This window comes from Oncorhynchus keta, chromosome 37, assembly GCF_023373465.1.
Source record: "Oncorhynchus keta strain PuntledgeMale-10-30-2019 chromosome 37, Oket_V2, whole genome shotgun sequence".
Classification (NCBI taxonomy): Eukaryota; Metazoa; Chordata; class Actinopteri; order Salmoniformes; family Salmonidae; genus Oncorhynchus; species Oncorhynchus keta.
Window position 1 is genome coordinate 5,829,823 of NC_068457.1, and position 26,870 is coordinate 5,856,692.

The following is a 26,870-nucleotide window of genomic DNA, read 5'->3' on the forward strand; positions in this document are numbered from 1 at the left end:
TTCCCCGCTGTTTTTTAAATATTTTAAAAAATATATAATTTTACTGCTTGCGTCAATTACTTGATGTGGAATAGAGTTCCATGTAGTCATGGCTTTACGTAGTACTGTGTACCTTCCATAGTCTGTTCTGGACTGTTCTGACCTCAGTTCAGTTTCTCGTCTGTGGTAAATTACCTTTAGATTGCAGTCATCAATGTCAAGGACACAAAGTGATGCGGAAGACTACCAAATTTGTATTTATTTATTTGATTTTATTTCACCTTTATTTAACCAGGTAGGCTAGTTGAGAACAAGTTCTCATTTGCAACTGCGACCTGGCCAAGATAAAGCATAGCAGTGTGAACAGACAACACAGGGTTACACATGGAGTAAACAATTAACAAGTCAATAACACAGTAGAAAAAAAGGGGAGTCTATATACATTGTGTGCAAAAAGGCATGAGGAGGTAGGCGAATAATTACAATTTAGCAGATTAACACTGGAGTGATAAATGATCAGATGGTCATGTACAGGTAAGAGATATTGGTGCATGACAGGTTGTTTCTTTCCACTGATCTTCTCTCATGCTTTACTTTGTGTCAACTGGGTAATTTGTGTGGAGAATAGAGAAGGAACTAAGAAGTATTCTACAGGAGAGAGGAGAGCGAGTGCGTTGTGGTGGACAGCACCTGGTGCTGAAATTAGTTGAAGGAGATTTGTTTCCAGGAATCTTTACCAAAGCTCATCTAGTTATTCACCCGTTTTATGCAACCTACACCACTCTGGAGTGTCAGTTATTTAACTGTGTAAATGAGAAAGAAAAACTTTTAATTTTTTTATGGTGTATTTCAAATGTATATTTGGTTTTATTGTAGTGTTTAGGCTACACTAGTGATGTCTTTGAAGGACTGCTGAAAGATAAGCCCGTGGGATAAAAGAGAAACAAACCAACACAAAAACAAACACTATGCCACTCCGAAAAAGCAGGTCCACAGCCAAACAAACCACACAATACATGATCAGTTTCCTTGGATACAATCCTGAACCCATATCACCCTGAATGATTGATTGTGTTCTATCTTTGTGCGAGAACATGACAACACCCTGGATGTTTTATGCCATGATTAAATGTTATGTTCTTATGATGATTGTATAATGAGGTGCACCTGATGAACATGACAAAGCAAATGAAAGGAGTCTGTGTATTTTTCTTTCTTTAGACCTTGATGGTATTTACATGGCCATAATTCGGTAATATTTCTAAAATAATGCATGCATGCTTTACATACAGATCACACATCAACCCCTATGGGTCACATCAACTAAGCCTTTACACCAGGTGCAAAGTTTGAATCGTTAATTTGATTTTTTGCATTCAACTCCATTAGTGGGGGAACGCTTACAGAAATGAAACCATTCCCGGTTTCAGGATCATGGACAGCTATCACTCGAACGCTATGGCTGCGTTTTGTGACTGAGGTTAAATATTTCATATTCTATTTTGTCATCCATTAGGCTACCTGTTGAGCTGATCCTACGGATCCTGCACCTTCTGAAAACAGACCATTCAGGTGCGTCAGAATGGAACGGTCGCAACTCTAAAGATGTCGCGCACGACACAGCACCTCAAAAAAGTGTTCCAAGAAGAACACGATGGCGACAACTAACCCAGGACCAAGATGACAGTGGACATCAAAAGACAACATCTCTGGCACTTTGCCGACTAGCAGACACGTAAGCGAAAATCACTGGGCTGACATAGAACCCAGCCCTCATCCGAGAGCCACCACCGGCGGATTCAAGGCGAACGTAAATGCAGCTTGCCGTAAAACGGGTCTACACAAAGGACCAGTGCTGAGCGCAGGCTAGAGCAGAGGAGGGGGAAGCGAGACATGTTGCTACAGAAAACTAGCATCTTCATCGGAGAGCCATGGAGAACGCGGCCCCATCAAATCACGGCTTAATCTCCTCCAACACATTAATTGAATGTGAATTACAGATAATCGCGGAGGTAAAGCAGCAGCACCACCCACGACACAACATTTAAGAGGCGAAAAACGCAAATTAGACCCCAAGTCAATGCATGTTGTGGCAGAGAAACCCCCACGGTGGAGTCGGCCGGTGAAGAAGCGCGTTACCAAAATATGACCAGGGGTGCTTGGACGTGTCTGCAGCAAGAAGACGGCTTCAAAATCTGGCTAGAACCCCGCGAGAACGAAAAGCCATTCACCGACTCAGAGCGGGCCCAGAGATGGCGACTGTCCTTGGCTTCACTCTTGTTTGTAACCATTCTGCTCTCTGATCACTTATGGTTCTGCGCCGAGGCGAAATTGACAAGGACCCGTGATAAGTTTGCATTGACGGACATGGGAGTTTACCCGTCTGCAAACCCCATCCCATCATCCAGCCTCCATTTAGCACACAGCAGCCTCCGAGAAAATGAATATGCTATTTTTGTAGGGAATTCTACCAAACCTTTGTGGCGACTTGAAACTTGCCATCGCGATAGTTTATCTAAAAACTGCTTTACTTTTGATGACGCCGACCATTTGTGCAAGGACCTTTCGGGAAAAGAAGGGACCCGGACTGTAAATATAAGTGATTTGTACCTTTCCTTTTGTAATTCTTATTCTCTTTTGGATTTGTTTTACGGGTCTACGAGTCCGGACAATTTGAACTGCAGTCTTGACGTGATTATTGAAGGAGATGTGGCGAGGTGCAGCCTGTGCGTCCAGGCGTACCAGCGCTACGACCAACACGCCCTGGAGAAATATGAGGAATTTGAGCTTATGACTCAGAAATATGAAACGGATGCATATTCAGTGAGAACATGCATGGATGAATGTAAGGTAGGCTGACGGGGATCGTCCCCCAATCTGTTGGTTTTGCCTAAATAGATGCAGTTTGGTCTCATACAGTCGTCGATCGTCATGGTAACGGATGTCAGATTCAAGGAGATCCTCTGCTCTCTTACCAGAAGGCTCAAACAGGATGAGAAGCATATGGCCTTATAGTCTAAGGTCTTGCATGTGTGTCTTTGGTTGCTTTTTCCACAATCGAGGAGTTTTAAATCGGTTGTGGAATGGGAAAAGGGCAAGGCCATGAGGTGTCCTAACTTTCCTTCCACAGGCTCCATAATTTCACTAGAAATAGGCTATTATTTCCAAGCAAATATCAGCCAGATTTACACGTTAATTCTTTCTGTAAAATATTGATTTCGATATTTTATTTTGTGCTAGGCTAGTATATGGCAAAGATTACAATAGCTACTACTATTTTCCTATTCATGCATCATCCCGCACCGCACCACACGCAGGTGGTGGTCTTTTTTCAGTATTGAGCTGCGCATGCGGTGGAGCGGCCACTGGTGCCAGGTGTTCCGCCATGGCCACTCCACTCCACATTGAGTACATTTCAATAACGTTAACAGGGCACCGGTGGCTTCCATTCCTAATCCGCTGGAAGGGCCTTTCCCCCCGTCGCATTTGGTACAGCTCGTTATTCGCCTGCTGTATGTAGCCCAGGGCAGTCTTATCAGTCGTAATCTCGACAATGGCGTTGACACAGAATTACGACAGCTGCTCTCTTTTTATCACATAATTTATACCTCAAATATGACTATGTGGCCTGGAGGAAGCTCCGAACCTGTAGTATTGTTTTACACTTCACCGACTGGTTGGTCAAGAGCCATTAAAATTAGAGGTCTATGTTTCAGTGTGCCCTTGCCATCTCTATCCGGTAATTGTATGCAACATTCACGAGTAGCCTGATGGAAAACATCGTTTATAGTGCATTCAGGGTTTTTGGTGTGAGATTTCCTGTGCCTTTAGAGTTTCAGTATAGAATTGTTGTTTAGTTTGAATCTTATTTTTTTTAATAGTCGACAGCCAGACAGCCACCATGGACGTGTGTGAGAGCTGTCCATGGTGCTGAGATCCATCTATAGAAAGGCGAGCTCCAAGCGAATGGCAGCCAGGCGGTCAGTATTCATGAACCAGTCAGTGACAACAAACAAACAAATCATGATAAATCATCAATTAAATAAATGCATTTGCTTGAATATGACTATGATTCTGTATGCACACATAGGCTACAGTAGCGCACCTCATGTTATTCATTCACGTGAAAGATCAACACAACAGAGGGAGATTGATTCAAAATGTTTTATTCAGCGTTGTGGAAATCGTAAAGTAGGCCTATAGTGTTGTTGGTTGACTGTTGAAGTGTAATGCTCTTTATACTGATGATGCACCAGTAGATTAGATAGGCCTAGCCTACATGATATCCAAAGCCACACAGGGGGCACAGTGTGGGATCGAGCTTCTCCTAGACACTGATCTTGGGTCAGTTTCACCTGAAGTGCTCTATGAAAACAGGTGTCTGTAAACCCAACATATGAGTCATGATAATAGTGTGTGTGTGTGGTGCTGAAAAGACAGCTCCCAGCCTCCCACCAATAGGCCAGGAATCACTGTGATGAGGATGCAGTAACAGCCACACTATTTTATGATGATTTTGGCAGGTTACTTTTGGCAGGATGCTTTCGTCCTTGTGGAGCTTACTGTGGTTCGACAATGATGAGGTAACACAACCAAAACATTGGCCTACATGCTCATATTTGTTTGATAATTATCAAGGGACATCTCCATCACTACCAAATGTTGGTTAAGATTAGTTATAATATATAATAATATATGCCATTTAGCAGACGCTTTTATCCAAAGCGACTTACAGTCATGTTATGGGTGGTCCCGGGGATCGAACCCACTACCCTGGCGTTACAAGCGCCATGCTCTACCAACTGAGCTACAGAAGGACCACGTCTCTCTTATCAGTATTTTCAGTTAATTTGTAAAAAAAAATACATTTTGAATTTCATCCTCTTTTTCTCTCTCATGGTGTCTCAACTGCTCCTCCAGTACCACCTTCATCCCTGGTTTTGACAGGCAGATGATGGATGTTGAGGACATCACTCTAAACCCCAAAGCATTTTTAACTCAAATACATCTAGTAAGTTGTACTCAAAGGCAATGAAAAGTCATTATCACTTAAAAATGTTAATATGGCACTGACTCAAAACTAAATGAGAAGTCACACCAATATTTGTTTTTTAAAGATACAGTATGATAACAAATTAACTTTTTCTCCCAGCATACTCTACTGCAGGTAGATTTTTTGGAATTGTTTTTAATATCTGTGTTTATGCATGTACATTGATTGATTGATTCAATCATTGAATTTTTGCATCGATAAGGGAAATGGTTCTTAATCCTAGCAGTCATTATGATTGCAGGTTGCGGGTGAAAACAATTCTCAACCAGCATAATGTCATTTACAGTTAGTGTTTCAAAATTCTAGTAAATTTCCCAGGATTTCCAGAAATCCTGGTTGGAAGAGTACTGGAAAAATGTTTGCGAAAGTTTGCAACCCTACTTGTAAACTATGAGTTTCAGGCCACTATATAAGGCCTTCTAATATATGTAGTGGTTCAATTACAATGATAATATTCACCTAGGAACTCAGTCCAAAGGACTGAAAATGGATGAATTCAACAACCATGTCTCAGTCACTAACAAATACAGTCATGGGTGGAAACTATACAAATGGATAAAAAAAAGGCAAGGCACACTGGGAAATTGACAAAATCAAATCAAACTGTATTTGTCGACTACAACAAGTGTAGACATTACTGTGAAATGCTTACTTACAAGCCCTTCACCAATAGTAAAGTTCAAGAAGAGAAGAAAATATTTACCAAGTAGACTAAAATAAAAAGTAATAATAAAAAGTAACACAATATCGAGGCTATAAACAGGGGGCAGGGTACCGAGTTAGTGTGTGGGGTACAAGTTAGTTGAGGTAATATGTACATGTAGGTGGGGGTGAAGTGACTTTGCATAGATAATAAACAGTGAGTAGCAGCAGTGCCCCCCACTGCTGCTACTCACTGTTTATTATATATGCATATTCAATGTAAATTGTCTTGTGGCTATTTTATTCATTGTTCAGCAGTCCAATTTGTAAGTCGCTCTGGATAAGAGCGTCTGCTAAATGACTTAAATGTAAATGTAAATGTCTTATGGCTTGGGGGTAGAAGCTGTTGAGGAGTCATTTGGTCCTAGACTTGATGCTCTGGTACCGCTTGCCGTGCGGTAGCAGAAAAAAACATAACTTGGGTAACTGGAGTCTCTGACAATTTTATGGGCTTTGCTCTGACACCGCCTATTATATAGGTCCTGGATGGCAGGAAGCTTGGCCCCAGTGATGTATCGGGCCGTTCTCACTACCCTCTGTAGCGCCTTATAGTCAGATGCCGAGCAGTTGCCATACCAGGCGGTGATGCAGCCGTTCAGGATGCTCTCGACGGTGCAGCTGTAGAACCTTTTGATGATCTGGGGACCCATGCCAAATATTTTCAGTCTCCTGAGGGGGAAAGGTTTGGTATGTTTGGACCATGATAGTTCATTGGGGATGTGGAAACCAAGGAACTTGAAACTCTCGACCCACTCCACTACAGCCCCGTCGATGTTAATGGGGGCCTGTTGGGCCCACCTTTTCCTGTAGTCCACGATCAGCACCTTTGTCTTGCTCACACTGAGAGAGAGGTTGTTGTCCTGGCATCACACTGCCAGTTCTCTGACCTCCTCCCTATAGGCCGTCTCATAGTTGTCAGTGATCAGGCCTACCACTGTTGTGTCATCAGCAAACTTAATGATGGGAGGATGCTGTTGATGTGAGCCATGACCTGCCTATCAAAGCACTTCATGGCTATTGATGTGAGTGCCACGGGGTGGTAATCATGTAGGCAGGTTACCTTTGCTTCCTTGGGTACAGGGACTATGGTGGTCTGCTTGAAACATGTAGGTATTACAGACTCGGTCAGGGACAGGTTGAAAATGTCAGTGAAGTTACTTGACAGTTGGTCCGCACATGCTTTGAGTACACGTCCTGGTAATCCGTCTCACCCAGCGGTTTTGTGAATGTTGACCTATTAAAAGATTTTGTTCACATCAGCTACCGAAAGCGTTATCACACAGTCATCCAAAACAGCTGGTGCTCTCATGCATGCTTCAGTGTTGCTTGCCTCGAAGCGAGCATAAAAGGCTGGTAGGCTTGCATCACTGGGCAGCTCGCGTCTGGGTTTCCCTTTGTAGTCCGTTATAGTTTTCAAGCCCTGCCACATGCGATGAGCGTCAGAGCCGCTGTAGTAGGATTCAATCTTTATCCTGTGTTGATGCTTTGCTTGTTTGATGGGTCATCTGAGGGCATAGTAGGATTTCTTATAAGTGTACGGATTAGTCTCTCGCTCCTTGAAAGCAGCAGCTCTAGCCTTTAGCTCGATGAGGATGTTGCCTGTAATCCATGGCTTCTGGTTGAGATATGTACGCACAGTCACTGTGGGGACAACGTCGTCAATGCAGTTATTGATGAAGCCAATGCCATTGGATGAAATCCGGAACATATTCCTGTCTGTGCTAGCAAAATGGTCCTGTAGCCCATTATCCGCGTCATCTGACCACTTCCGTGTTGAGCGAGTCACTGGTACTTCCTGCTTTAGTTTTTGCTTGTAAGCAGGAATCAGGAAGATATGATTATGGTCAGATGTGCCAAATGGAAGGTGGGGGAGAGCTTTGTGTGCATCTCTGTGTGTGTAGTAAACGTGGTCTAGGATTTAGTTTTCTCTGGTTGCATGTGACATGCTGGTAAAAATTTGGTAAAACTGATTTAAGTTTTTCTGCATAAAAGTCCCCTTCCTCCACTAGGAGTGCCGATTCTGGGTGAGCATTTTCTTCTTTGCTTATGGCCTTACAGAGTTGGTTGAGAGCAGTCTTAGTGCCAGATTCATTCTGTGGTGGTAAATAGATGGCTACGATGAGAACTCTCTTGGTATATAGTGTGGTCTATAGCTCATCATAAAGTTACTTTACCTCAGGCTAGCAATACCTCGAGACTTCTTTAATATTAGACATCGCGCACCAGCTGTTATTGACAAATAGACACACACCCCCACCCCTCGTCTTACCAGAGGTAGCGTTTCTGTTCTGCCGGTGCATGGAAAATCCCGCTAGCTCTATATTGTCCATATCGTCGTTCAGCCACATCTATATGAAAGATAAGATTTACCAGTTTTTGATGTCCCATTGGTAGGATAATCTTAATCGTAGGTCATCAATTTTATTTTCCAATGATTGCACGTTAGCAAGAAAAACAGATGTCAGTGGGAGTTTACTCGCCTACGGATTCTCAGAAGGCAGCTCGATCTGCGGCGCCTTGTCCTGCATCTTTTCTTCACGCAAAAGGCAGGTACCTGGGCCGGTTCCAGTGAAAGCATGATATCCTTCTCATCGGACTCGTTAAAGGAAAAAGTTTCTTCCAGTCCAAGGTGAGTAATCGCTGTTTTGATGTCCAGAAGTTATTTTCGGCCATAAGAGACGGTAGCAGCAACATTATGTACACAATACGTTTTAAAAATTGTTACACAAAACACACCATTTAAAAAATAGCACATGTTTGAGTAGCCAGCACTTATCCGGTTTTAAAGTGTAAAGGGTGTGTTTGTCCTCTCTCTCATTGATGAGACATGGACAGGGAGTCTTGTCCCAGTGGTGTGTATATGAACTCAGAGGTGTTAGCACGGTCACACACACTTTATTAACTTCGGCATATATCTCACTGTCCAATTACTGTAAAGTATTACAGAGCTTCAGTATTGGAACAGTTATTCCAACCCCAACAATCATGCTTGCATTCCAAATGGCATCCTATTCCATATATAGTGCACTGCTTTTGATCAGAGCCCTCAAAAGTAGTGCACTAAGTAGGGAATAGGGTGATTTTTGTGTTGTTTCTATCTTTACTACATGCTTTTGCCATAGATTCACTATGTCAGGCTGGTCCTATATCTGTTTGTGCTGACTTGCCAATTCCTATTGTCAATGTTTGGTGTGACAATGAGAATAGGAGTTGACAAGATAGAGCAAATAGATCTGGGACCAGGCTAGAGTCGCTATGTGTCACAATATAGCGTGCCTGATGCATTGCGTTCTGTTGGCCAATTGACTGCTGTCACAAGGGGCAGGTCCAAAGAGAGGTCACTCTTCAGAGAGTTGTATGGAAACATCTGGACATAGATACTTGTGGCTCAGTTGGTAGAGCATGGTGCTTGTGGGTGTGTGTGTCTGTGTGTGCATGTGTATGTGTGTGTTTAAGTAGTGGCTGGAACAGAATTAATGGAATGGTATCAGCCATTACTATGAATCATCCTTCCCTCACCACACGTGAGTGAGTGATCCCTCTAGATTCCCCCCTTGTCAGACAAACAGGTCATGTACAATCAGGGTTGGGTAGGTTACTTTCTAAATGTAATCCATTACAGTTACTAGTTACCTGTCCGATATTGTAATCAGTAATGTAACTTTTGGATTACTCAAACTCAGTAACATAATCTGATTACATTCCGTTACTTTTAGATTACTTTCCCTTTTAGAGGCATTAGAAGAAGACAAACATCTATGTTACCAATTGAATGACATCTACTGCAGGATAAATCAGTGTTAAAGTTTACATAACTGGCCATATATGAATGTTACATTTTACTTTATGGATTGGTGATATAGGCTTCTTCTAACCCATCACTTTCTACTTGCAAAAGTATTCACCCCTTTTGGCATTTTTCCTATTTTGTTGCCTCACTTCCTGGAATTAAAATAGATTTTTGGGGGGTTTGTATCATTTCATTTACACCCCTCATGTCTACCACTTTGAAGATGCAAAATAATTTTTGTTGTGAAACAAACAAGAAATACAACAAAGAAACAGACATCTTGAGCGTGCATAACTATTCACCCTCCAAGTTAATACTTTCTCCTGGGGTATGTCTCTAGAAGCTTGGCACATCTAGCCACTGATATTTTTGCCCATTCTTCAAGGCAAAACTGCTCCAGCTCCTTCAAGTTGGATGGGTTCTGCTGGTGTACCGCAATCTTTAAGTCATACCACACATTTTCAATTGGATTGAGGTCTGGGCTTTGACTAGGCCATTCCAAGACATTTACATGTTTCACCTTAAACCACTCAAGTGTTGCTTTAGCAATATGCATTGTCCTGCTGGAAGGTGAACCTCCATCCCAGTCTCAAATCTCTGGAAGACAAACAGGTTTCCCTTAAAAAAATCCTTGTATTTAGCACCATCCATCATTCCTTTAATTCTGACCGGTTTCCCAGTCCCTGGCGATGAAACACATCCCCACAGCATGATGCTGCCGCTATCATGCTTCACTATGGGGATGTTGTTCTCGGGGTGATGAGAAGTGTTGGGTTTGCGCCAGACATAGCGTTTTCCTTAATGGCCAACAAGCTCAATTTTAGTCACATCTGACCTTCTTCCATATGTTTGGGGAGTCTCCCACATGCCTTTTGGCGAAACATTTTTTTGCTTATTATTTTCTGGCCACTGTTCCGCGAAGCCCATCTCTGTGGATTGTACAGCTTAAAGTGGTCCTATGGACAGATACTCCAATCTCTGCTGTGGAGCTTTGCAGCTCCTTCAGGGTTATCTTTGGTCTCTTTGTTGCCTCTATAATGCCCTCCCTTTTTAAATATTTTTTTATTTCACCTTTGTTTAGCCAGGTAGGAAAATTGAGAACAAGAGAGGGTTCAGATTGTCTAGTCTGGCTATTTTGTAGGGGTCCAGATTTTGCAGCTCTTTCAGAACATCAGCTATCTGGATTTGGGTGAAGGAGAAATGGTGGGGGCTACTGTCTCCAGTATTTATGCTGCAGTAGTTTATGTGTCGGGGGGCTAGGGTCAGTTTGTTATATCTGGAGTACTTCTCCTGTCCCATTCGGTGTCCTGTCTGAATTTAAGTGTGCTCTCTCTTTTTCTTTTTCTTTCTCTCTCTCGGAGGACCTGAGCCCTAGGACCATGCCTCAGGACTACCTGACATGACTCATTGCTGTCCCCAGTCCACCTAGCCGTGCTGCTGCTCCAGTTTCAACTGTTCTGCCTTATTATTTATGAACATTTGAACATATTGGCCATGTTCTGTCATAATCTCCACCCGGTACAGCCAGAAGAGGACTGGCCACCCCACATAGCCTGGTTCCTCTCTAGGTTTCTTCCTAGGTTTTGGCCTTTCTAGGGAGTTATTCCTAGTCACCGTGCTTCTACACCTGCATTGCTTGCTGTTTGGGGTTTTAGGCTGGGTTTCTGTACAGCACTTTGAGATATCAGCTGATGTAAGAAGGGCTATATAAATACATTTAATTTGATTTGATTTGCTTGGGCGGGTTGCTGTGGAGGGTGCCGGGCAGTTGACCGGGGTAGGGGTAGCCAGGTGGAAAGCATAGCCAGCCTTAGAAAAATGCTTATTGAAATTCTCAATTATCGCAGATTTATCGGTGGTGACAGTGTTTCCTAGCCTCGGTGCAGTGGGCAGCTGGGAGGAGGTGCTGTTATTCTCCATGGACTTTACAGTGTCACAACTTTTTTGAGTTTGTGCTACAGGATGCAAAATGCAGATCCTTGTCTGGTCCGTGAGTTTTGGTGGGCTCTCTTGGCAGGTTTGTTGTGGTGCCATATTCTTTCCATTTTTTAATAATGGATTTAATGGTGCTCCGTGGGATGCTCAAAGTTGAGGATATTTTTTTATAACCCAACCCTGATCTGTACTTCTCCACAACTTTGTCCCTGACCTTTTTAGAAAGCTCCTTGGTCTTCATAGTGCCCCTTGCTTAGTGATGTTGCAGACTCTGGGGCCTTTCAGAACAGGTGTATATATACTGAGATCATGTGACACTTAAATAATGTCCACCTGTGTGCAATGTAACTAATTATGTGTCTTCTGAAGGTAATTGGTTGCACCAGATCTTACTTTGGGGCTTCACAGCAAAGGGGGTGAATACATATGCACGCACCACTTTTCCATTTAAAAAAAAAAGTTCAACAAGTAATTATTTCATTTCACTGAAACCAATTTGGTCTATTTTGTGTATGTCTATTACAGGAAATCCAAATAAAATGTATTTAAATTACAGGTTGTAATGCAACAAAATAGGAAAAACGCCAAGGGGGTGAATACTTTTTCAAGGCACAGTATATGGCTCCTATTGCAGACTGGTCACTAGAAACACACAACAATTTCAGATATTTGAAAAGGTCCCGAGGACTTCGATATATGCCGTCCTCAGCGCTCACCATAAAAATAACCCTTCAATTATTTTTTGTTTATTATTTACTTTGATACTTTCACCAAACCATAGCCCTAACCTTAACCATTCTGAATTAATACCTAAACGTAACCCTTTGAGATGTTTCTGTTTTGACCCTGTAACCACGCGGAATTAATGGGTCAAAAAACGACGTTCATCCAAATACGTCAAATCCCGAAGTGAAACTATGAGATCAAGTTGACTACTGACTCTTATAGGCCCCGTTCACACTCAAATTGTACAACTGATGTACAAAATAGTTCAAACAAAGATCTTCTCTGTAACGGTTTCCTCCAGCATCTTCACAAGGTCCTTTGCTGTTGTTCTGGGATTGATTTGCACTTTTCTCTCCAAAGTACGTTCATCTCTAGGAGACAGAACACGTCTCCTTCCTGAGCGGTATGATGGCTGCGTGGTCCCATGGTGTTTATACTTGCGTACTATTGTTTGTACAGATGAACGTGGTACATTCAGGCGTTTGGAAATTGCTCCCAAGGATGAACCAGACTTGTGGAGGTCTGCAATTTATTTTCTGAGGTCGAGGCTGATTTCTTTTGATTTTCCCATGATGTCAAGCAAAGAGGCACTGAGTTTGAAGATAAGCCTTGAAATACATCCACAAATGGCATATTAAATATATTGTGCTATTGTTATCATATAGAAACATAATGGAATATTGTACATCATGTTAGCATCAACATACATTATTGTTTCATTCAATTTCACATAATTTTGTATTTAATTTTTGATACATGTAATATTGGTTCAACCTTAATATATAATGATCATCATCAACAGGGGGAACATATTAGGTGTACGTTAATAAGCTGGAAAAATTATTTTTCCATTTATAAGACTTGTTCATAAAGGAAAACGTGTTCTGCGATCAAGGGCCTGAGATCAAAGTCAATATTCAGACTACTAGGAGTCAATAGGATATCCAATAAGCCTCCCTTTGTAGTTGTAGGATCTCAATGTTACCTCCTCTCCTCTCCTCCTCAATGTTAACATGCTCAATGCCTGTGTATTTGAGGGAGGAGATGTAATAGTTAGCTTCAACAAAGTGAGCTGCTACTGGATAGTCAATGTTCTTACACCTGATTGAGCTGCGGTGTTCAGCTATGCATTGTTTTAATTGGGGGGGGTAGCTATGCACGCTCAAGTTTTCTGTAAATCAAATGATACAAACCCTCCAAAAATCCATTTTAATTCCAGGGTGTAAGGCAACAACATAGGAAAAATGCAAAGGGGATGAATACTTTTGCAAGCCACTGTTGCTACTGTTCGGTTCCCAGGGCTGAGGGCTGGCTCCTGAATCGACTGGCCGCTGATTGAGTTAGCATGTCACTAGCATGGCACCGCCACTAGTCACCGTGACTCTGGCCTTCCCTTACCCCTCCCCTCCCGATGGAACAGCATTGTGGCTGTGTGTGATTGTCTCCTTGGAGGATAAGGCTCTCCTTTCCTCTACTGTTGTGTGTGTGTGTGTGTGTGTGTGTGTGATGCGCTATACTACATGCTGTGGGTACACCCTGCGGGTACACCACCCCACCACCGCTCCCTCCCTCCTTTCCTCCCACCATCCCTGAATGAGATACAGCCCAATTCAATCACAGCTACATTATGCTTGTTTTCCTGAATGAGGGAGGAAAGAGGGACGAGATACATTTTTCCTTGTTCCTGTGTATGTGTGTATAAAGAGAGGGAAAGGGAATGATCCCTCATTCCCTTTCCCTCTCTTTATACACACATACACAGAAACAAGGAAAAAAGATAGATTATGAGGGAAAAAATATAGATTATTAATGTGTTTGTGTGTGAGATATATTATTATATTAGAGAGAGAGAGAGAGAGAGAGAGAGAGAGAGAGAGAGAGAGAGAGAGAGAGAGAGAGAGAGAGAGAGAGAGAGAGAGAGAGAGAGAACAGCCAAAAGTGATGAGTGAGAGGGAAACTCAGGAGGAGGAGAAGGAGTAGGAGGACGTGACAGGTGTCTCCTTCGAGGGTGGCGGATAAAGATACTGTGACATAGTGAAAGGCAATGAATGATGTCTCAGGATATGTGTGTGTGGTTGTGTAGGATTTACAACAGGAAACAAAAAGGACTAAACGAAGTTGTCAGCTGTGTCTTCATTGTCAGTGTGGTGTACTGTATAAGGTGTGTATTCAGTGCCTTTGGAAAGTATTCATTACTCCTGGACTTTTTTCCAAATTTTGTTTTTTCGATACAGCCTTATTCTATAATGGATTAAATACACAATTCCCCCCAGTAATCTACACACAACACCCCATAATTACCAAGCTAGAACAGGTTTTTAGAAAGTTAGAACATTTTGCAACCCCCCCCATTCAAACAGAAATACCTTATTTACGTAAGTATTCGGTAAGCGGTACCGGAGCGCCTAGTTTAGGTCCAAAAGGCTTCTTAACAGCTTGTACCCCCAAGCCACAAGACTCCTGAATAGCTAATCGAAGGGCTACCCAAACTATTTGTATTGCCCCCCCCCCCTCTCTTTTACACTGCTGCTACTCTCTGTTTATTAACTATGTATAGTCACTTTAATTCTACCTACATGTACATATTAGCTCAATTACCTGGACTAACCGGTGCCCCCGCACATTGACTCTGTACCGGTACCCCCGTATATAGCCTCACTATTGTTATTTTACTGCTGCTCTTTAATTACTTGTTAATTTTATTTTACATATTTTACTTATCAATTTTTTTTTACTTAACGCTTATTTTTCAGAACTGCATGGTTGGTTAAGGGCTTGTAAGTAGGCATTTCACTGTAAGGTCTACAGCTGTTGTAGTCGGCGAATGTGACAAATACAATTTGATTTATTTTATTTGATATTCAGCCCATTTGCTATGAGAAGCGAAATTGAGCTCAGGAGCATCCTCTTTCCATTGATCATCCTTGAGATGTTTCTACAACATGATTGGAGTCCAACTGTGGCTAATTCAATTGATTGGACATGATTTAGAAAGGCAAACACCAGTCTATATAAGGTCCCGCAGTTGACGGTGCATGTCAGAGAAAAAAACAAGTCATGAGGTCAAAGGAATTGAGCGTAGAGCTCCGAGACAGGATTGTGTCGAGGGACAGATCTGGGGAAGGGTACCAAAACAGTTCTGCAGCATTGAAGTTCCCCAAGAACAAAGTGGCCTCTACCATTCTTAAATAGAAAAAGTTTGGAAACACCAAGACTCTTCTTAGAGCTGGCCGGACGGCTAATCTGAGCCAATCGAGAGAGAAGGACCTTGGTCATGCAGGTGACCAGGAACATAATGGTCACTCTGACAGAGCTCTAGAGTTCCTCTGTGGAGATGGGAGAATATTCCAGAAGAACAACCATCTCTGCAGCACTCCACCAATCAGGCTTTTATGGTAGAGTGGCCAGTTGGAAGCCACTCCTCAGTAAAAGGCACATGACAGCTCGCTTGGAGTTTACAAAAAGGCACCCAAAGACTCTCGGAGATGAGAAACAAGATTCTCTGGTCTGATGAAACCAAGATTGAAAACTTTGGCATGAATGCCAAGCGTCACATCTGGAGGAAACTTGGCACCATCCCTACGGTGAAGCATGGTGGTGGCAGCATCATGCTGTGGGGATGTTTTTCAGCGGCATTGACTTTGAGACTAGTCATGATTGAAGCAAAGCTGAACGGAGCAAAGTACAGAGAGATCCTTGTTGAAAACCTGCTACCGAGCACTCAGGACCTCAGGCTGGGGCGAAGGTTCAACTTCCAACAGGACAATGACCCTAAGCACACTGCCAAGACAATGCAGGAGTGGCTACGGGACAAGTCTCGGAATGTCCTTGAGTGACCCAGCTAGAGCCCGGACTTGAACCCGATCATACATCTCTGGAGAAACCTGAAAATAGCCATGCAGCAATGCTCCCCTTCCAACTTGACAGAGCTTGAGAAGATCTGCAGAGAAGAATCAGAGAAACACCCTAAATACATGTTTGCCAAGCGTGTAGCATCATACCCAAGAAGGACTCATGGCTGTAATTGCTGGCAAAGATGCTTCAACAAAGTACTGAGTAAAGGATCTGTAAATAAGTATTCCAACATTTCTAAAAACCTGTGTTTGCTTTGTCATTATGGGGTATTGCGTGTAGATTGGTGAAGGGAAAAACAAATAATTTAATCAATTTTAGAGTAAGGCTTTAACATAACAAAATGTGGAAAATGTCTAGTGGTCTGAGAACTTTCCAAACGCCAGTCAAATGATTAGACACTCATTAAAGGGTTTTTCTTTATCGGTACTATTTTCTACATTGTAGAATACTAGTGAAGACTATGACAAACTATGAAATATTACATATGGAATCATGTAGTAACCATCAAAGTGTTAAACAAATCAAAATATATTTTAGTTTTTAGATTCTTCAAAGTAGCCACCATTTGCCTTGATGATAGTTTTGCACACTCTTGGTATTCTCTCAACCAGCTTCATGAGGAATGCTTTTCCAGCAGTCTTGGATTTCCCACATATGCTGAGCCCTTGTTGGCTGCTTTTCCTACACTCTGCGGTCCAACTCACCCCAAACCATCTCAATCGTGTTGAGGTTGGGTGATTGTGGAGGCCAGGTCATCTGATGCAGCACTTCATCACTCTCCAAATAGCCCTTACACAGCCTGGAGGTGTGGTTTGGTCATTGTCCTGTTGAAAAACAAGTGATAGCCCGACTTAGTGCAAACCAGATGGGATAGCGTATCGCTGCAGAATGCTGTGGTAGCCATGCTGGTTAAGTGTGCCTTGAATTCAAATAAATCGCAGACAGTGTCACCAGGAAAGCACTCCCACACCATCAGACATCCTCCTCCATGCTTCACGGCGGGGACCACAAATGCGGAGATCATTCGTTCACTTACTCTGCGACTCACAAAGACACAGTGATTGGAACCAAAAATCTCAAATTTGGACTCATCAGACCCAATGACAGATTTCAATTGTTTGTGTTTCTTGGCCCAAGCAAGTCTGGTCCTATTATTGGTGCCCTATAGTTGTGGTTTGATTCCAGCAATTCGACCATGAAGGCCTGATTCACACAGTCGCCTCTGAACAGTTGATGTTGAGATGTGTCTGTTACTTGAACTCTGTGAAGCATTTATTTGGGCTGTATTCTAAGGTGCAGTTTACTTTAATGAACTTATCCCCTGCAGCAGAGGTAACTCTGGGTCTTCCATTCCTGTGGTGGTCCTCATGAGAGCCAGTTTCATCATAACGCTTGATGGCTCTTGCGACTGTTCTTGAAACTTTCAAAGTTCTTGACATTTTCCACATTGACTGACTTTCATGTCTTAAAGTAATGATGGACTGTTGTTTCTCTTTGCTTATTTGAGCTTTTCTTGCCATAATATGGACTTGGTCTTTTACCAAATAGGCTATCTTCTGTATACCACCCCTACCTTGTCACAACACAACTGATTGGCTCAAACGCAAATGAACTTTTAAGGCACACCTGTTAATTGAATTGCATTCCAGGTGACTACCTTCATGAAGCCGGTTGACATAATGCCAAGAGCTGTGCAAAACTGTCATCAAGGCAAAGGGTGGCTACTTTAAAGAATCTCAAATATCAAATATATTTGGATTTGTTTAACATTTTTTGGGGTTACTACATGATTCCATGTATGTTATTTCATAGTTTCGATGTCTTCACTACTATTCTACAATGTAGAAAATAGTCAAAATACGGAAAAAAACCTTGAATGAGTAGGTGTGTCCAAACTCTTGACTGGTACTGTACATCACATAAATGTATGTCGTGTAAGAAATTTGTGAGCTGTTGCCATATTTTCCTCTTGAAAGATAGTAAACATGATCAGTCAGTCCATCCATCCACCCATCCATCCATCTATCCATCCATTCATTAGAATATCTTCCCTCTGAAGGTTTATTATAGCTTTACTGTAAGTATTGTTATTGTAAAGTTACAATAAGTAATGCCGAAATTCAAGTTACTCAGTGGTTTGGACCACATCATCATTGTGAATGGTAAATCATAAAGATGAACTACCTGAGTGAATGTATTTCAGGGTTTCACCGGTACAGTTCAATTGCTAACAAGCATCGGTCAATACTGAAGCCACTTTATAAAATCTCTTCACACAGTCTGCATTGCCAACATGCATCTTGGCCGAACAGTTAATCTCACCTCCAAAACTCACTCAAACCACCAAAACACTTCATACATGTCTCAAAATAAGCTCGTTCGACCATAACACTGGCAACAATTCTCACTCAGAAAGCATTTATTGTCACCCATAACACACTGACCTAAAAAAAACACTAACAACAGGGACCATTACATAAATTATTAATTTTTTTCATTAAAGTTTGAATGATTTTTTCACATAAATAAGTATTTCATGATAGAATAAGAATGAACACCTTTTCACTTTATTGACTGTACTAAAGTATATGTACAAGAATGAATCAATTTGCTTCAGTAGCCTTTAGTTCTTTCTATATCTTTGCATATAGTAATTTACTTGTGAAAAATACAAAGTTAAACAAACAAATTCCTGAAATTCCAGGGCTGCAATAATAATTGCAAACAAAATTACATCAACAACATAGTCTAGTCTAACCACCCATACTGTAAAGTACTGTGGGTGTTCTAGTTCTCCCTCTCCTGCATCTGGCCACAAGTTCTCATCAACATCACATGTCTTCTCTGGCGATGCATCTTGGAAAGTATCTTCTGGGATGTCTAATCCAACCTTTGGCAGTCTTCAGGAGAAGTGTCTCCACACCCTGGCAGTCTTCAGGATAAGTGTCTCCACACCCTGGCAGTCTTCAGGAGAAGTGTCTCCACACCCTGCCAGTCCTCAGGAGAAGTGTCTCCACACCCTGGCAGTCTTCAGGAGAAGTGTCTCCACACCCTGCCAGTCTTCAGGAGAAGTGTCTCCACACCCTGCCAGTCTTCAGGAGAAGTGTCTCCACACCCTGCCAGTCTTCAGGAGAAGTGTCTCCACACCCTGCCAGTCTTCAGGAGAAGTGTCTCCACACCCTGCCAGTCTTCAGGAGAAGTGTCTCCACACCCTGCCAGTCTTCAGGAGAAGTGTCTCCACACCCTGCCAGTCTTCAGGAGAAGTGTCTCCACACCCTGCCAGTCTTCAGGAGAAGTGTCTCCACACCCTGCCAGTCTTCAGGAGAAGTGTCTCCACACCCTGCCAGTCTTCAGGAGAAGTGTCTCCACACCCTGCCAGTCTTCAGGAGAAGTGTCTCCACACCCTGCCAGTCTTCAGGAGAAGTGTCTCCACACCCTGTCAGTCTTCAGGAGAAGTGTCTCCACACCCTGCCAGTCTTCAGGAGAAGTGTCTCCACACCCTGCCAGTCTTCAGGAGAAGTGTCTCCACACCCTGGCAGTCTTCAGGAGAAGTGTCTCCACACCCTGGCAGTCTTCAGGAGAAGTGTCTCCACACCCTGGCAGTCTTCAGGAGAAGTGTCTCCACACCCTGCATTCATGGCATCCAGTAAGGACATCTGGTCATGTGGATGGTGGTCATAAACCTTCCACCTCCACACAGAGAAAAACTCCTCTATGGGGTTTAGGAAGGGGGAGTATGGAGGCAAGAATAGGACTGACATCCTGGGATGTGCAGCAAACCAGTCTGTGACTGCAGCAGAGTGGTGGGATGCCACATTATCCCACACAACAATGATGGTAGGGAGTTTCTTGCCCCTCTCTCCTCCGCTGGCACAAGTCGATCATGCAGGTCATCTCGAAAGTAAATGAGCCTCTCTGTATTTTAGGGGCCAATGAGTGGTTTGTGTAACAGCAAACCATCATTGGACAGTGCTGCACACATGTTAGCTCCTCTCTGGCCTGGAACATCTACGGTTGCTCTCTGTCCAATCACATTTTTTCCCCATGCAGTGTTTTTTTTTGCCAGGTTGAATCCAGCTTCATCCACAAAGATGAATGTATGTGCAGATTGCCTGGCTTCCATCTCCATTATTCTCCAAAATAGAGTAAATATACAGTTTTACAGTACATTACATTACGCATAGCTGTGTATGTACCCTGTTTGGCAACGAGACTAAAAACAGGACACTCAGCTGAGAAATGCACATTTGCCATCATTCTGTTTTTAATGTGTTTTTAACAGTTTTGGAAACAGTGCGTTAGCATTTGAAAAACATGTGCTACAAATAAATAGTTTTGCAGGGGGTGGAGTATGAATGAGAAAATAGTTAATGGATTTCGAAGAATGTGGTCAATGAATGCGTTTTGTGTGAAAGAAATGAAAAATGATTCAAAAGTTTGGTCCACATTACACTTCTGTTTCCGCTGACTGTTGTGAAGAGTTTTGACAATGTGACTTCAGTTTTAACCAATGCATGTTAGCAATTGATTTTTAACATTTTTATAATGAAGAGTCTTTTGACGGACCTGTGTGACAATCGAAGTAACATAATAAAACAAATCCCCTTCAAAATCAGTCAATTTAAACCACAGATCATAGGTTCCATCTCAATCCACCACATCCGTCTATGTCGGCCTTTCGCATCTGCGGTGGAAGGTGGCCGAGCTACAGCGGTGTTTGTCAGACTATGAGACATCCCGAAAATCGGTCTTCTCACGAAAACGACTGTAAACGTCCCAACGGTTTGGTATAGAAATACGACCACTCTATAGAAATATGAGACTCTCATGAACATGATGGTGTTCTCCCTTTTGCCTTACGACCCCAAAAAGTGTCACAGGACTCTTAAGAAGGTAACCTTTACAAATGAATGGAAGTATGCATGTAGCTTTGTGCAACCAAAAATAAGGGGTTAAATATATGTCCAAAAAACCCCCCCAAAAAATCCTGCTCTTTCTTATATCTCCTCGACAAAGGACAGACACTTCAAAACCTTATTCATTATTATGTATTTTTTTTACTGTTCTTTTTTTTGCTATTTATGAATATGTAATTCAGTATGTTTCTATGGGCTACAGTAGTGAAGACCAAATTCAATATTTTATCAAATAAAAAATAAAAAAGATACCCAAAGCGTTCCAAAAATTCAAAATCATATACAGTAGCTAAATGATCCATGGTCAGACCATCTTAAAACAATTCCATACATTAGCTTAGTAGAACCCCCCTTTCCAGGCTTGTAAGACACATGGCAAATAATTAACCTTTTTATGTTTAATGAAACATATCGACATCATGAATGGACATAAATGGAACGTTATGAGTATTCATGACTGTGTGTGTTTGTGTGGGCATGACTGTGTGTCTGTGTGTATGTTCATGACTGTGTGTGTGCATGTTCATGATGTGTGTGTGTGTGTATATTGTTCATGATGTGTGTGTGTGTGTGTGTATATTGTGTGTGTGTGAGCAAGTGTGTGTGACTCTGTGTGTGTGTGTGTGTGTGTGTGTGAGGGTGGGTGGGGGGGGGTTCTATCTGTCTGCTCCTCATGAAATTGTATCTGCATGTTGGAGGGCCTGGACATTATGAGTGAGTATTAGCAGTGAGAGGGGGAGCGAGAAAGAGTGAGAGAGAGAAAATTCAAATGCTAGTTAGCGTTGCGCGACATTTCTAATTATGTTCATGAAGGAACATGGAGGGGTCTCTGTTTCACAGGTGTGAACAGGGGCCTTTGTATCTCTCATTAGCACCAATGCTATCATCTTCTAGGGCCTGGTGGGAGGAGCACAGAGCTCTCTCTCTTAGTCTCTCTTTCTTTGCTCCCACTTTCTCTCTCTCTCTCTCTGGTTCACTCAAAAAAATACTGGGTTAAAAACAACCCAATTTGGGTAAATATTGGACAGAACACACGTTGGGTTATTTTGACCCAGCCAGTTGGGTCACTTATAGTTGGGTTGTTGGGTAATTGAGCAATGGGTATCCTACGAAACAGATTTTAGGTGGTAGCGAGGTAACTTTGGCCAACTCTGAGTTCAACTCAGGGTAACTGGTCATACAAAAGTGGCAAACCTTTTCGCCAGGCAACGAATCCTTCATACCTACCCTGCTTTAGGGCAGGCTAACTCACGTCTAACTCCACTTACCCTGAATTAAATTTGACATGTATTCATGGCTGCCAAAGGAAGCCAGGCTTCTCCCAAAAATAGACCATGAAAAAAAAAACATTAAAAAAATTAATTAATTTATCTTTCAACTCTGTGTTTCATAACTTTCTTTCAGTTCGCAAGAGGCTGAATATATCTCGCCCTAGAAAGAATCAGAGCGACCTAAACAGTAGCCCCGTATCTCGGTATGTGTAGTGTATCTATCTGATGCTTTCTGGTCAGAAAGAGTATGACATTCTTGCCGCCCATACCATTGAATGCAAGGAAAGCCAACTAGCATTTGGCCTCCTTTGATAGAAACAAATATAACATAATAGCCAACCAGCTTTGAGCTAAACTGAGCAAGCTCAGCTGTGAATGCTACTATTGCACCAAAACAAAGTATCAAGGGAAGCCAGTTTGAATTTGGCTTCAGACTAATCACATCACAAGGCAAACGGCAACATTGACAGAATTATTTTTCAATTGTTGCATCTTGTTGTGTTGTTGTCCACCCGGGGCTAGGTAGGTAGCTAAAACCGCCCCTTTCCTAAATTAGCAATGGATGGAGATAGGGATTTGGACTTGTGGTTTTATTTAATTCTCCAAACCATAAATCCATACATTGTTCCCCATATGTTTTGTGAACTTCACGGGACAGATGTTGTTTCCCGGTTTTGTAATGAAACAAATATATGGTTGAATACAGATCACACTGTCAAGGCATATGAACTAACAGGTTATAAAGCAAACAACACAATTATCACAACACACAGGTTGTTATTAGGCTTTTTTTCTTGATTGACTTCCCCAGTGATTTTACCCACGCACTGTTACTGCTGGGCCACAAGTTGAGGACCAATGAAATTAGATTTCCTCCCTCTTGCGAAGATTGCATCATCATCCCCTTCATTTGTGAAAGATGACAGAGCCAGTATTTTATGAATCAAATGTTTATTTGTGTTTAATTTTTAAAAATGTTAAATACATCACATTACAAATTCAGTGATGACAAAAAGCATTTTAAACGTCAGAAAATTTGATACAACTTAATACAATTATTTTATCAACAGAAGTGGGATTGATGAGCACACCAAAGTCAGCATTAATGATAAGTAATAAAGACATCACTTCTAAAAGCCTATTTCACACTATAGCTTGCTGAATTATTTGCTAAATAACATTTCTTTCATTTTGATTTTGGCACAAATGAAAAGGTGGCACTGACTCGCCCATGGATCGATGTTTTAGCATTGTCTCAATCAAGAGTTTGGCATTTAACTAGCCATGTGCGAAAAGCACGCACAGTTACAAGCCCGCAAGACTTAGTGGCAGGCGGACGAGCAATATCCACCATAGCAGAACAAATGAAGCCAGAGCTTGAATGTGAAGCTAACTGTAGCTGGTTAGCTTTAGAAAACCCTGAGTCGATCTACAATGAACAAAAATATAAACGCAACATGAAAGTGTTGGTCCCATGTTTCACGAGCTGAAATAAAAGATCCCATATGCACAAAAAGCATATTTCTCTCAAATGTTTTGCACAAATTTGTTTACATCCCTGTTTGTGAGCATTTCTCTTTTTGCCAAGATAATCCTTCCACCTCACATGTGTGACATATTAAGAAGCTGATTAAACAGCATAATTATTACAACTTGTGATGGGGACAATTAAAGGTCCCTCTAAAATGTGCAGTTTTGTCACACAACACAATGCCACAGATGTCTCAAGTTTTGAGGGAGTGTGCAATTGGCATGCTGACAGCAGGAATGTCCACCAGAGCTGTTGCCTGAGAATTGAATGCTCATTTCTGTACTATAAGCTGCCTCCATTGTCATTTTAGAGAATTTGGCAGTACGTCCAAATGGCCTCACAACTGCAGACCAACTGTAACCACGCCAGCCCAGGACCTCCACATCTGGCTTCTTAATCTGCAGGATTGTCTGAGACCAGCCACCTGGACAGCTGATGAAACTGGGCTTGCACAACCAAAGAAATCGTCTCAGGGAAGCTCATCTGCGTTTCTCGTCGTCCTCACCAGGGTCTTGACTTGGCTCCAGTTTGGCGTCCTACTTGACTTCAGTGGGCAAATGCTTACCTTGGATGGACACTGGCACACTGGAGAAGTGTGCTCTTCGTGGATGAATCCCGGTTTCTACTGTACTGGGCAGATGGCAGACAGTGTGTATGGAATCGTGTGGGTGATCGGTTTGCTGTTGTCAACGTTGTGAACAGAGTGCCCCATGTTGGCAGTGGGGTTAAGGTATGGGCAGGCATAAGCTATGGACAACAAACAAAATTGCATTTTATCGATGGCAATTTGAAAGCACAGCAACAGCATTTTCCAGTTACCGCCCATATCAAGCAATTCCGCGAAGAGGAGTGGGACATCATTCCAAAGGACTCAATCAACATCCTGATCAACTATAAACATCCTGATCAACTCTATGCGAAGGAGATGTGTCGCACTGTACGAGGTAAATCGTGGTTGACTGGCTGTCTGATCCACCTGGTTGTCTGATCCACTCCCCTACCTGCATTGTTCTCAAGGGCTGACCATGTTCGGTGTTAATTTGTTTCAGGTACACACCTGAAGCTTTTGGAGAGAGGATATTTTGGCTCCGTTCCGAATCCTCAATCATTTTACAGATGTGTAAATAGCATTGTCTGAGATCCTGAGGCCTATTGTCATGCTATTCATCCACCGCTATCATCTCATGTTTCAGCATGATCATGCACGGCCCCACGTTGCAAGGTTCTGTACCCAATTCACGGAGGCTGAAAATGTCCCAGTTCTTCCATGGTCTGCATACTCACCAGACATGTCACCCATTGAGCATGTTTGGGATGCTCTTGATCAATGTGTACAACAGCATGTTCCAGTTCCCGCCAATATCCAGCAATTTCACATAGCCATCGAAGAGGAGTGGGCCATCATTCCAAAGGCCACAATCAAAATCCGGTCAACTCTATGCGAAGGAGATGTGTCGCGCTGCATGAGATAAATCGTGGTCACACCAGATATTGACTGGTTGTCTGATCCAATCACGTACCTTTTGTGTATTGTTCTCAAGGGCTGACCATGTCCGGTGTTAATTAGTTTCAGGTACAAACTTGAAGCTTTTGGGGAGAGGATATTTTGGCTGCATTCCGGATCCTCAATCATTTTCCAGATGTTTAAATAGCATTGCCTGAGTCAGAACGGCCAATAAGGGCAGGAGCCTATCTACTGTTTCTGTAACATGAGGCAGCTTGACGTACATGTACACCCCTGCCCTGGACAGGACGCTAGTCTGTCGTAAGGCCTTTCCTTATCTGTCCATGTATTTAAAAGCACCTGACTTGTGAAGGCGAAGTGAGTTTCCAATATTGTTAAACCCATGTGGAAAAAATGTACAAATCATACAACCAGAATCCCTCAAGCAAACCCAGAAAACAATAGTTAACCTTAGATTTCCCTGGATTTTAAGTACACGGGCTGTGGGCTGGCATGATTCATTACAATATGGCTCAATTCAATCAGTCGCAAAAAAAGATCCGAGTTATAGGACGATTAACATCAAATGGTCATGTTTCCATGTTATGTTAGTATTGTGGAGTAAATACAATGTTGTTGATTCATCGTCAATTTCCCCCTATCACAGCCATTAAACTCTGTAACTGTTTTAAAGTCACCATTCTCCTCATGGTGAAATCCCTGTGCGGTTTCCTCCCTCTCTGGAAACTGAGTCAGGAAGGATGCCTGTAGCTCTATAGTGACTTGGTGTATTGATACACCACTCTTCGGGTTGGTACAGTCATACTGTTGACACTTAGGTGTTGTGTCTATTTTGGATCTCTTGAAACATGATCCCTGTGAGAGGCCATGTACAAAACTGATGTACAATACAATACGTTTGTGATAGACAAACTTTCTGTTTTATCACAAAAATGTCAGTTTATTGTCTTGTTACTTCAATGTTGTATTAACTGAAAGGCATTCAAAAATGTGTCGTATCACAACCATTCTGTCAAATGTGTTGTACATCAGTTATACAGCCTGAGTGTATATGGGTCCAGAGAGTGACTCGTCACCCTGCATGAGAGAGACAAACTAATGTTAAGTATAAGCAGGTCAGCAGGTCAGATCTTGGGGCAAAACTATAAGTCAGTGGCAATGGTTGTTATATAAATCTTATGCCTTTTAACCGTTCTAATAATTGTGTAACAAAGGTCATTAAACGTGGGACAGTGGTCAGCATTGGGCTATTAATGACCGAAAGTCATGCAGTTGTGTAGATTTGCCTGTATGCTCAATAATACACTGGAGGCTATTACTAAGCGAAGGCATATATTCTCAGTCTTTCTCATTCTCATTGTCTTTCTATGTTTCTTCATTGATCAAACTGCTGTAGATGCTGTGTTGCATGTGTGTGTGAAAGGATTTGAGTTTAAATACACCTTTACAACCACATGTTATGTGGGGAGAACAAGTATTTGATACACTGCCGATTTTGCAGGTTTTCCTACTTACAAAGCATGTAATATGTCATTTTTATCATAGGTACACTTCAACTGTGAGAGACGTAATCTAAAACAAAAATCCAGAAAATCAATTAGCATTTTATTGCATGCAATAAGTATTTGATACATCAGAAAAGCAGAA

At 42.2% G+C, this 26,870-nt stretch overlaps 1 protein-coding gene across 1 annotated transcript in view; it reads left to right on the forward strand.

Moving 5' to 3' along the window:
• The first annotated feature begins 1,577 nt into the window (after window positions 1-1,577).
• Window positions 1,578-26,870, forward strand: part of nalf1a (NALCN channel auxiliary factor 1a) — a 72,441-nt gene continuing 47,148 nt past the window's right edge. Inside the window, exon 1 of the mRNA XM_035754918.2 lies at window positions 1,578-2,829. Coding sequence (XP_035610811.1) covers window positions 2,125-2,829 — 705 coding nt within the window. The 5' untranslated portion in view covers window positions 1,578-2,124. The remainder of the gene's footprint in view (window positions 2,830-26,870) is intronic.